The sequence below is a fragment of the Thermobia domestica genome, chromosome 2 (assembly GCF_964235325.1).
Source record: "Thermobia domestica chromosome 2, izTheDome1.hap1.1, whole genome shotgun sequence".
In the NCBI taxonomy this organism is placed as follows: Eukaryota; Metazoa; Arthropoda; class Insecta; order Zygentoma; family Lepismatidae; genus Thermobia; species Thermobia domestica.
Window position 1 is genome coordinate 177770488 of NC_137455.1, and position 13525 is coordinate 177784012.

The window sequence follows — 13525 nt, forward strand, 5'->3', positions numbered from 1 at the left end:
TTATTTGCGGCTCTATAAAAGTATTCTCTCCCAATGAACAGTGTAGACTATTATGATGATAGTACTCTATTATACACTTTATAAATTACAATTGTATTGGGTGTAGGTTACAACATAATGTCTTATTAATAATGCTATATACAGGGAAAGTCAAAATGATAGACCCAATTTCAGAAATTTATTGTGTGAAATCTAACAAACATATGTTACTATGAAACATGGGGTAAGAAAGGTAAACTGTTGAAGTTTTCTTGGAACATATTCACAAATGCTCTATGTGAGCACCTTACCTAACATGGCACACATCAAGCCGATAATCTATCTCCTGCCAAACCTTTTCCAGTATGATGCGGTCAATCTACTGTGATGCGGGCGCACAGGCCATTCAATGTTATTGGAAGTGGCGGTACGTAAGCATGATCCCTTACAAAACCCCACATGAAGAAATCATATGGAGTGAAGTCATGTATATACTAAACACAGATTTGTTTACATGATAATGAAACACACAGAAACATCTCTTCCTTAACGCCATTTTCCTTACCTGCTCGCTGCTGACTTCTAGCGGTAGAAAGTGGAAACGTTGGATGGAAAGTAAACTTTTCAAGTTAGCCTTTCGAAGCGCATATCTCGCAATAACATATGCTTGTTAGATTTCACAGAATAACTTTCTGAAATCGCGTCCATCATTTTGCCTTGCCCTGTCAATTTATTTGCAGTTTGCGTAATAAATTGACACCGCTTATTATTTCATGTTATAGTAAGCTTCCAAAGACTAGATTATGAGTCTGTATTTTGGTTCTAAAGAATTTTGCAATGTGTTGTAATGTTGTAATTTGATTAATATGTAAGTTAATAAAATACATAAACGTATGATATGTAAACGTATTTAGATATCTATTACAGCCATAAATTACCATATAGAATATATCCAAACCCCAAAAATGTGGACATTTTGTCGCTGAAAACGAAAGCAATATATATATATATATATATATATATATATATATATATATATATATATATATATATATATATATATAGAGAGAGAGAGAGAGAGAGAGAGAGAGAGAGAGAGAGAGAGAGAGAGAGAGAGAGAGAGATATAGATATATATAAGGGCCCCATTACTTTCAATAGCTTAGGGCCCCATCAAACCTAAATCCGGCACTGGATATACTAATGAAAATCGTGAAACCATCTTCCTCACAGTCTTCCCCCTGCCCTCTTTCTCCAAGAAAAAGAACGAAATGACGTTACTAATGCGAAATCTAATAATACTTACTTTTCTGGCAAGTTTCATGATCCCAACAAAGCCTCTGTTTGGTGGTCTCAGATCTTTCACAGTTCTCAGGACAAGTATTCGGACATTCATTAAGATCTTGGTTTCTCTACAAAAGACAAGTCAAAGGTATTAGAGAGCAAGGTAACACTACTAAGTGGCAGGAATTTTAAGTATTAATATTGCCAAAAACTGAATTAAAAGAACACTAATGATAAAATGATTTGAAATTTTTAATGATAAGTTACTCTAAATTGGGCAGTAGTCATTGAATTACTTGGTACATAGTTTGTAAAGTTTATACCTGGATACAGAAATAAACCGACAAGGAACGGACATGAACGTATCATCCGAACATCCAAATCAAACCTAGTCCATTCGATAAACATAATGAAGATATGTTCATGCACAAAATATTAGGTGACATGGACAACGAAGTAAGTCCCTGGGGCCAATTAACCCTGTTATTATAAAGAAAATCGTAGAGTCACAGTGAAATAGCTATTACATCAACACTGTTCGTTGGAAAGTCATGGTTTATAGTCCATTCTCTTCAGCATAAAACAAGCTTTCCAGACGTACTATGTATTGGGAGCCCATAACGTACTTGAACAGGGAAAATTGGGAGAATGTCCGGAAAATTCCCTCCAGAAATCCCTCCCATCAACTTTGGACCCCTTTGGAGTGGCCCTGAGTAAAACCACACAATCCAAATATATCTCGAAAAATACTATAGGTGATAAGAAATGTGTGTACGAAGTTTTGTATTGATAAACAGAATAGGTTTGAGGGGAAAGCGTGTATTGGTATACAAGCTTTTCCCTCATATCTATTATGTATATAAATACAAAACTTGGTACACAGATTTCTCATCCCCTATAGCATTTTTCGAGATTCATTTGGATCAAATAAGTGAGTACTTTTAAGATTAATGCTAGGTTATTCACTTTTGAGGAAATTTTTTGTCTTCAATATTCTAAAAATGAAAGTCGCTTGTGATCTTCCTTACTTTAAAATACTATTTTAAACTTCTATTCTATTGCTTACCCAAAATTACGTATAAGAGCCAATTACTGCCATAAAGATACCATGCAAGTGCTGCCCCGTCTCGAAAAGTGTCTCATCTCGTATCTCGTAACAAAAATTCTGTCTTGTCTTGTTTTCCGTCTTGGACTACACTATTTTTATGTAACTTTAGGAAGTAGTCGTAGGCTGCTTAAAATTTTGTTACTTTGCGAAGAATGGGAAGTCTGCTAGAATCAATATAGTTCCAAAATCTATTACATTCTTATTTTTATGTTTCCAATAATCGGACATTGAGTCGAAGAAATGAATCCCCAAGTAGAACTTCCCGGGACAATATCATATGACAAACAAACAAAAGAAAACGTAATTAAAAAGGAATACAACCAGTAACCTTCCTATCATTCCAAACTTCTCGTAGGTACATGGGGTCCCGGGCTCAAGTCTTGGTGGGAAAAGCCTTGAAATTTGAACGCACTACGGTGGTTCAGATTCTATATTAAATTCTAGATTCTAGTTTCATATAACTTCGCTGCAGAAAAGGGACGCTAAGCTCCAACCAACCAAAGCTGTGTTTTTATGGACTATTTGTGACAGTGTCACCTTTGAGCTAAGACCTATTAAAACAGCTACAGTATATTTCTATCGGTGTACCGACAAATTCCAACAACTGAAAGATTCCCTAGTTTGAAATAATAATAATAATAATAATAATAATAATAATAATAATAATAATAATAATAATAATAATAATAATAATAATAATAATAATAATAATAATAATGTAAGTGTCGACAGCAAGATCTTTTGCACCCTTCTGTGACCCATTAAAAACAAGAAAGGAAAAGGAATGAAAGCAAAATATCCCAGGAAAATGATAAATTCAGAACGCAAGCTATATAATAAGGAAAGAGGATCATTCCATTTAGGAGTTAAAATGTCATAGCAATGAACAAAGGCGTAAACTCAACACACAAATACAAGGACTAGTTAAAACAGACACAAAGACATGTTAATCTTCTCTGTCGGGGCAGCTCGGCAGCAGGTAAACGCATGTGATTAATGGTGAATAGGACTGTGCAGGATAGAAAAGAAGACAGAAAGAAATTAAATGCTATGACAAGAATAAAGCCAGCATGACAACACATACAGGCAGTGGATAAAATGAGAAATAAATTAATTAAAATGGGAACAAGCTATCACAAAGCAGTCAAGACTTGGGCATGTTGCAGGAATGAGAAAACTTTAAAATCAACTACGCATCATCAGCACTATAAGCAAAGTAGACAGATGTACAGCTGCAGGGAGTCCAAGGCGGGCTTGTTCAGGAGCAAGATCCTGAAACATGAAGAAGATGGCAAATAGGTAACAACTCATCATTAATAGCGCAGGAAGGCAAATTCTGGCCACGCAACAAATAGCCATGTGTGAGATGAGTATGCCCGATACGTAAGCGTGCTAATCATCTCTCTTCTAGCTGTGAAGTACGGGAACTCGTGGCCTAAACACCGAGCTGAGACTTGACAGCGTGCAGTTTAGTATGCAGGTGGTGGTTGCCAAAATAGTTGGGGCCCCGAACTAATGCGTAACTATTTTGGTGAGTTTAAATTTAGAGAGGTTGTTAGTCACTTCGGGCCTTATGCAGAGTCGTTTCGATGTTTGATTAGTGCCATACTAAAGAGTTCGACTAACATAAGGTTCCTACAGTAGTCAGGTCTTTAGTATGACGCTAATCTTACGTCAAAACGACTCTGCATAAGGCGGTTCGTGTTTTTTTTTTTTTTCATTTAGTACTTGGTTATCTTGTATACTACTATTATACAAGTTTAACATAAATGACTCATTCGTTTTGAAAAGGTTATATTTTCAAAAGTATTACACGTACACGCATGAAAGATATATGAAAAGAACTACAAACTCATCAAGTTTGTACTGTGTGGCAGCACGAGTCCATTATCTTTCCCGTCGGGTGTGGAAGTACGAGGTTAATACCTGTCGAAAATGGAGGTAAAGCAAGATAAAAGTTTTTGTGCCACTGCCTTCTACATCCGTCCGCTCCTTCTACATCCGTCCGTAAGTGAATCGAGAAGGCGGTGTTTTGTGCGCTTGAATATGCCAGATATTCGTCTGTTATAGCTGTGCAACGCACTTTCAGAAGAGAGTATGGAAAAGAACCGCCATATAAACAAAGCATTTTGGAGTGATATCGACAATTCAAGGACACTGGTTGCTTATGTAAAGGGAAAAGCACCTGGCCTCCCCGATCTGTGGGGGTACGTTAAGGACCTTGTTCACCCACTACCGCAATCCTTAGCCGAGCTCAAAGAACGCATCAATACTGCAGTGCAGGACTATGCTACAAAATGTATGGAATGAGCTCGAGTATCGTCTGGATGTGTATCGTATCAACATATGGGCACATATTGAACATTTGTAGAAGGTGTATAAACTTAGTGAGTTTGTGGTTCTTTTCATATATCTTTCATGTGTGTATGTGTAATACTTTTGAAAATATAGCTTCTTCAAAATGAATGAATCATTTATGCTAGCCCTGTATACAAAATTAGAACAATAAACTATCAGCATCACCATGCGTCATCAGTTTCACGGGAGATTGTGCATTAATCCAGCTTCTAAACATGAGCCAAAGCACTTAGGCATTTCTGAAATCACAGGAATTCGTATTTATGAAAGATTATCTCAAACATCTCTATTCTTTTTATGCCTTTTAGGATGTTTCACAAATCCACATTCGTGCCTTTTGTTTCCGATCTGGACCTTCAGATGGGATCTATCGAGTTAATATTTCATCCCTCTCTGCATTATTGGTCTTGTATTTCCGCTGGTAGCAACACAGAAATATTTTCGTTTTGCAGCCAGTTGTGTACAAAATAATCCAGAAGTTCTTCTAACTTCCCAGCAGGAGCTTCGCCGTGAGTGAATAGCCAACCTTCATCCTTGGTGTTCTCGAAGTCAGCATGAATAGTATAAACTGCTTACTATATACAACACTAGGGATGCGCACAAGATTTGTGGCTGTCTCGTCTCGCAAACGTGCTCTAAAAGTGATGTCTCGACTCGAAAAATTCATATTTCTCTATTGGAAGAGCCGTATCTCGACTCGAATTTTGTCAGGAAAGTCCTGTCTCGACTCGTCTCGTGCGCATCCCTACCACACACGTTGCAACCGTTTGACAATGCTATTGGCCACCAATTAACGGCTTCACCAAAATTCAGTCATTTGGTTTATAAGCAAAAACTCAACAAACGTTGTGCTGTTGTATTCATTCTCCTTAGCTTTGTATTAGTTTGTCATATACAACTTTATGTAAATAATTTTCTCACTCGACAATCTTCGGTTAGTATATAGCTTCAATTTCAACTAGGAAGCTCAAATTTGATGCAAACTTACATGATTAACAACGTAGTCGCAATTGTCACCACTCATTCTTGAAATGATTTTAAGAAAATATGACTGCAATTGTCTCGGCTTTTCACATAATCGCAATTGCTGCAGGTCGCAACTGTCAGATTTTCAACTAGCTGAAATGCCCGTTTTTCGAACGCGGAGAATAGGCTTATGAAAAATATCTGAATCCCCTTCTCCCTTAGAATATTGATGAAAAATACAGAAGATACTCTACTTTCCGTAAAGATTTTGAAATACCTAACCCTTCTAGAATACTCATTTAATCAAATTGATATGACTAAATAATCCATCTTGAGGTGAGGAGCAAAATCAGCTGAAGAGATTTTGAAATATTTCCATCTGATTTTAACAATTGCAGCCCCGGCACTTTTTTTTTTTTTTTTTTCAGAAATTTCTTTTCCAAAAGTACTTTCCAACGAATCAATTGCTTTCCCGGCCCCCGAAACTATGAATTCGACACTAATTTCAGTCATTTTTTAAATATTTTTTTTTTACTCCTGCTCCTCCCCCTCTGGCGATGGGGCTGAACTTGGATTTAAATGGCATTGGGCGCATCACTATTTATTTCAACAACCCACAAACTATGGATTGCACACTAATATCGGTCGTTTTCTTTTTTATTATTTTTATATGTCATCTCTAACTTCCAGCCCTTCGGATGTGTTACTCCCACTGCATGTTTTCTAGATTGTAAGTCATAGGTGTGCCAAGTTTGGTTGAAATGGCTCTATGCGTTCCAGAGTTACGTTGGAATATACATTCATACACATACATCCAAATATACACATAACTCAGCTCAGCATAAAGTTTATATATATGGGGCCTATCGTAATCGGGTCAAGACTTCACTTAGGAACTAGTATGTGCTCTATTCAAATATCCAAGTTTCAGAATCCTGCGGTACTTCCGCAACAATTTTTATATATATATAGTAGTGTATTTAGGGGGGCTTCCGGGCTTAAGCCCCCTCCGAAATCTTACTTACTATAGTAAAGTATATGTAATATCTTACAGAATTTTCACATTTTGAGGCAAAGCCCCCCCCCCCCCGAAAGAAAATCGTAACTACACTACTTTATATATATATACAGATGGTGATCAAAAAAATGGAAACACCTCTAGTTGGCAACACGTCAGATGTATGGGTTGGCAGTGGTGTCGTGGCGCCCGCAGCGCCGGACCAGTGGTGCTGGTGTGTTAGGTCGGTCTCCATACTACGTCAGGCGCAGTGGAACAGCAGTGTCCAGTGGCTGCAGCAGACGGAGGTAGTGTAAAATGGGAGACCTCATATTTTCAAAGAGGGCAAATTGTTGGTGCGCGGTTATGTGGAGTGAGTCTGACGGCAGTGGCTACTGTGCGAGGTGTGTCGCGTGGGACAGTGTCCAAGGTGATGACGGCCTACACAACACAAGGGAAAACCACATCGGGGAGGCGGAACAGTGGACGGAAGAAAATCATGAGTGACAGGTGACGCCGGGTATTAAAGCGCATTGTCATGCAGAACCGTCGTGCCATTGCGGAGCAAGTGACGGAGGAACTCAATCAGCACCCCCCCCCCACCCTGTTTCGACAATCACAGTCCGCCGCGAATTACATGACATGAACTTACGTGGTCATGTTGCACAGGCCAAGTCGCTCATCAGGTACCATAACGCTTTCGCACGCCGCAAATGGTACCGCGACCATGCAACTTGGACCGTTGAGGCCTGGAAACGTGTGATATGGTCGATGAGTCATCCTTCACCCTATTCCCAACCACGGGCCGTGTTTATATGTGGAGAACGCCCAAAGAAGCTTATGATCTGCAGTGTCTCCGCCCAACTGTGAAACACCTCGGTGGCTCGGTGATGCTGTGGGCCGCCATATCATGGTTTTCATTGGGTCCTGTGGTCACACTTAGCGGACGAATCACTGCCAACGATTATGTCGCAATTTTAGGAGACCACTTGCATCCTATGCTCCGGATGTTGTTCCCGGACAATGACGCCATCTTCCAGGATGATAATGCACCCATTCACACAGCTGGCGTTGTTGCAGCGTGGTTCGAGGAACATCGGGATGAAGTTCAACATCTCCCCTGGCCCGCCAAATTCCCAGATCTCAACATAATTGAACATCTGTGGTCCGTCTTGGAAACACGACTCCGGTGACGATTTCCACCTCCATCCTCTCTCACAGAACTGGCCGATGCCCTGCACAAGGAATGGTGTAAAATTCCACTTGCATCTTTCACGACCTCTATGCCTCTATCCCACGTCGCATCAAGGCTGTTCTGAAGGCGAAAGGTGGCCCGACACCATATTAAGCTGGTAAGTTGCAATTTCGTTCAGGTGTTTCCATTTTTCTGATCACCACTATAATAATTGCCACCTCCAAAACCAACCTTCACCGTCAAATTTTGAAAAATTCTTCCTTAGTGGTACATTACATCACAAATCTTATGCTCCTCATATTCCTAACACATATGTAATTTTAATGGATATCGAGATATGGTCACCTTACTATAACAACTGCACTCCCCACCTTTTTCTTCTTCCTTTCTAAGGGAAACATCAGAAAACATTGAAACACATGTCTCTACTCTTCAGGGATTTCGAGATATGGCCATGTTATTTTAAAAATTACAACTTCAGCTCTTTTTTTCTTCCCGTCTAAGGAAAACATCAGAAAACGCTGAAATATATCTTTATTCTAAATTAAAAGCCTAAACCAATTTTCATATCTCTAACCTCAAGGGATTTTGAGAAATCACCATCTGATTTTAACAATTACAACCTCGACTCCTTTTTCTTCCATTGCAGCGGGGATATCAAAAAAACATTGAGACACGTCTTGAATTATTTTGAATTAAAGTCCAAATATCAAATGTCATATCTCTAACCTTAGCAAATTTCAAGATATGGCAATCTTATTTTAGCACTCTTTTTTTCTTTTTACCCGCCTCTTTCTTCCCTTCTAAGGAAAATATCAAAAAGCGATGAAATACGTGTCTTATTATTTTAAATGAGAGGTCTAAATACTGAATTTTATGTCTCTAAACTTTAGAGATTCAGAGATATGGGCATTTTAAGATAATTGTTGTCAACTCTTCCACCTCCCACACCAGTCGAATTTCTAAAAATACTTTCTTAGTGAAACCTTTCATTATAAATTCAATGTCCTGTCCAAATTTCAAGTTTCTTGCTTAAGCGGTTTGGCCTTGGTGTTGATCAGTCATCAATCAGGACTTCTTTTATATAGAGAGATTAAGCTTAGCATCACCGATACGAACTATTTCGTGTCAAGGTTAATACTACAAGAAACTCTTAGCTAAAATCTGAACAATACCCAAAGTTATAAAAACAATATAGTCGAAAAGGAAAAGAATGACAAAAGATTAACTGAAAGTAAAAGGACGAAATCATCATATATACTTTACAAACTATACAGTTTTGCATTTTTATTTATATTTAACAGAGGTACGAACCAATCCAATGATGATACACATTTTTTTAAAAGAAAATCCATACTAATCAACTTTATAAAGTAATTATCTCTGATATTATTTAGGATCTTCATGATTTTGTCATGATAAAGATTTTGTCATGATATTAATTTGAATAAGTTTTAAAAGTTTACGCGCTCACTACTGAAAAATTGTAACAGTTAAAAATTAGGAAATAGTGTATAGACCTATTATTATCGACAAGTGAGTTTCGTATCACAGTGTGAAACTAAGACTTCCAAACTGTGTGAATCCAATACTCAAACTTGAAGTAGTACATTTTCATCGTATTATTACTGGTTGCAGTAAAGTAATAAGATCAAAGAAAGAACCTATTCCTCGGACGCTGAACCCATATAAAAATAAGCTTTAACTCGTTATCCCTTACTGTTTTTATTCTATGGCGATAAAGGTTCAAACAAAAATAGTTTATTTCAACCACTTCTGGTTTGAATAGAGGGTTAAGAGAAGATATTAAACCTATTCTTGGCCCGCTGAATCGATTACAAAAACAACTTCTCGATATCTTTTACACTTTTTACTCTATGAAAATCTGAACCAGAAGTACTAGTAAATTCGACAACTTCTGGTTTCGATATAATCTTGCGGGTTGTGAGATATATATATATATATATATATATATATATATATATATATATATATATATATATATAATTGAGACGATGTATCGATTACAAGAACAGTTTGTAGCTATCTATTACCATTTCTGTTCTATGACGATACATTTTGAATCCGAAAATGATTAATTTGAATCACTTCCGGTTTGAAGAAAGCGTTAACGGAAGAGGTGGAGCTTATTCTTGGCAAACTGAATTGATTACATGAAACTACCTGTACATCTCGATATCTTACTCGTTTTTGCTCTATATAAACCTGTATTGAAACCAAACATAGTAGTAAATTTCAACCACTTCTGATTATGGTAGAGTGTTGCGGGTTGTGATGGCATGTTCTATTGAAACTACAAACTCATTGCAGAAAACTGTTTGTCGCTATTTGTTACCATTTTTTGTTCTATGGCTATAAGTGTTGAAACCGAAAATGATTAATTTGAACCACTTTCGGTTTGAATAGAGGAACAATGAAGAAGATAGAATCTATTCCTGAGAAGCCTAATCGATTGAAGAAAACCGCATCTCGATATCTCTTACAGTTTTTGCTCTACGGAAACCAATATTGAGACCGGAAGTGACAGTAAATTTGAACCACTTCTTGTTTCAATAGTGTGGTAGATAGTCATATTATATTGAGGCACTGAATCGTTTCTAAACTAAAATTTCTCGCTATCTATTACCGTTTTTTCTCCTATGGCGATAAAAGTTGAAACTGAAAAGGCTAATTTTAAAACATTTCCGACATAAATATCGCTTACGCGGAGATGAAACCTATTCTTCGGATGGTGAATTGATTGCAAACATCCTATTCCTGACATCTTTTACCGTTTTTGCTCTACGGAAATCAGTATTTAAACCAAAAGTAATAGTAAATTTGAACCACTTCCGGTTTTGGTAGGGCGTTATGGATATTCATGATACCTTGTCTTGAGACACTGAATCGCTTGTAAAAAAAAAAAAAAAAAAACACTTATCGCTATCGATCTATGGCGATAAACGTTGAAACCGGAAATGGCTGATTTGAATCACTTCCGGATCGAACAGAGGGTTAACGAAGGAGATGGAACATATTATTACATAGAATTTTTTTTTTCATTAGAAGAAGCCTCGAACAAATTAAATAAAACAGTCACCAACGTGGAGGATGGATGTAGGGTACTACAAACTGAGTAAATGTAAAAAATGTCCTGGATATATGAGTCAAAATAAATTTCGCAAATGTTTTACACAGCTATTCTATGTAACTCAGATATTAACACTGTAATTGGGTAGAATTAAATGTTGTGCTCTTCTCCAATAAATAAATTCTTTGGAAGCTCAATCGATTGCAGAAAATCGCTTCTCGATACCTCTTACTATGTTTGATCTGATGTCTGTCGACAGACGGAAGAACGGATAAAGTTGTTCTAGAAGACTTGCAACACTTATGCATACCATAATTTGGAAGTCTAAAAATAATTTGAAGCATTCTAGCATAATTATGAGTCATATATACCTAAGTAGCATAATTTAATCTCACTTGATTGAGAACACTGCTTTCGTCGCTGTACATAGCCACTGTCTATGTGCTTTAAAAGAAATATTGCGCATTTCAGTTATAGCGTCAATATACATATAATCTGCAGAATCCAAATATGCAAAGGAATTCAAGAGTTTCACGTAAGCAAAACGTGAAAGGAAAAGCCATAAAATACAGAAATCAAACTGCGCCTCACAGAATTTTCCATACACTTTTACCGAGCTTGTTTGTAAGTCTCTTTCCTAGAATTGAGTGTAAAACGCATTAGGTCTAAATTTACTTTGCGTATATGATCGTAAGTTAAGATCCAATGATATTGTACGCTTATTAGACTATCAAAAACTATGCTATGCACAAGTGTCGGAAGTCTTATAGAACGGCTTTGTCCGTCCGTTCGTCTGTCAGTCAACAGGTATCAGAGCAAAAACAGTGAAAGATATCGTGAAGCGGTTTCTTCCATTCGATTAGGCGTCTCAAGAATAGGTTTCATCTCCGGTTACCGTATATTGAAAATGAAAATGGTTCTAATTAATGTGTGGTTTCAACGTTTAACGACATAAAAGAAAGACGGGAACAGATAACGAGATGGGGTGTTTTGCAAACGTTTCCGAGTCCCAAAGCAACACAGCATGAACATCCGTAACACTTTACCAAAATCGGAAGTGGTTCAAATTACTATTACTTCCGGTTTCAATACTGATTTTCACAGAGCAAAAACAGTAAGAGATATCGAGTTTCTACGTTAACCCTCTAACCAAACCGGAAATGGTTCAAATTAGCAATTTCCAGTTTCAAGGCTTATCGCCGTAGAACAAAAATGGTAATAGATAATGACATGCTACTTTTTTTGCAATCATTTTAAGGTATCAAAGTAACAATTCATCAGAACCTATAACACACTACCAAAATGGGAATGGTTGAAATTTACTATCATTTCCAGTTTCAATACTGATTTTTGTAAATCAAAACGATAAGAGATATTGAGATGCACTTTTTTGCATTTGGATTCATCTTCCTAAGAGTAGATTTTATCGCATCCCTAAACTTTCTTTCAATCTAGAAGTGGTTCAAATTAACTATTTCCGGTTTCAACATTATCGCAATAGGAAAAAATTGTAATAAGTAGCGACAAGTTGATTTCTGCAATGCATTCAGGGTTTCAGAAGATCATTACAACCCGCAACACTACCGAAACTGAAAGTAGTTGAAATTTACTACTACTTTCGGTTTTAACACTAATATCAATAGACTAAAATTGGTAAGAAAAGCAGGTTTTTGCAATCAATTCAGTGTCACAAGAATAGGTTCTATGTCCTCCGTGAATTCTCTGTTCAAACCGCAAGTGCTTCAAATTCAGCGCCGTAACTTGGATTTTTTTTTCTGGAGGGGCAAGTATTAATACACGTATTTGGGCCCCTAGAAAAGTTGTTTTTGTAATTCTTAGGCCCCCTCTTTCCATCTTTCTCTTACTCTTTATGGACCCTCTGCAGCCTGTGGACCCTACCGTGCGGCAAGGTCTGCGGGACTGTTAGTTACGTCCCTGAGCCCGTTCCATACATGACAAATTAATTAAGGGGACAATATTGACAAATCTCAAAGCCATACTAATAAATATATCTCTAGGGTCCCTAATAGTACTGAAATGGGCCCACGACTCATTTTTGTTTTATTTACCTTTTGTGTGCTGTTTTGTAAATGTAATGTAGTGAACCTGTTTGATGCTTCCTTAATAATTTCATGTTCGTATCGTATATAGAGTAAGAAAATTTTGTCTTAAAATGGGCCCCCTTCGAACGGCGGAGTGCTTCTCTGGGGGACAGTTGCCCCTCCTGCTCCCCCACAAGTTACGGCCCTCTTCAAATTAGCTATTTACGATTTCAACGTTTTTTTGTCATATAACAAAAACGGTAACAATAGCAAGAAGTAATTTTTTTGTAAACCATTCATTGTCTCAAGACAACATACCATTACTATTCGCATCACTACCAAAACGGGAAGTTGTTCAAATTTACTATTTCTTTTGATTTCAATACTGATTTCTACAGAGCAAAAGCGGTAAGAGATACCGATATGTGGATGTTTGGAATTAATTCAGTGTCCTAAGGATAAGCTCAATCTCAGCCGTTAACTTTCTGTTCAAACCATAAGTGGTT

The 13525-nt window shown here is 37.2% G+C and overlaps 1 protein-coding gene across 2 annotated transcripts in view; it reads right to left on the reverse strand.

Moving 5' to 3' along the window:
- Positions 1-13525, reverse strand: part of LOC145677526 (insulin-like peptide receptor) — a 495629-nt gene that overhangs the window by 289457 nt on the left and 192647 nt on the right. For both annotated transcript variants that reach the window (XM_081747998.1, XM_081748005.1), the window contains exon 3: positions 1285-1390. In XM_081747998.1, coding sequence (XP_081604124.1) covers positions 1285-1390 — 106 coding nt within the window. The remainder of the gene's footprint in view (positions 1-1284; positions 1391-13525) is intronic.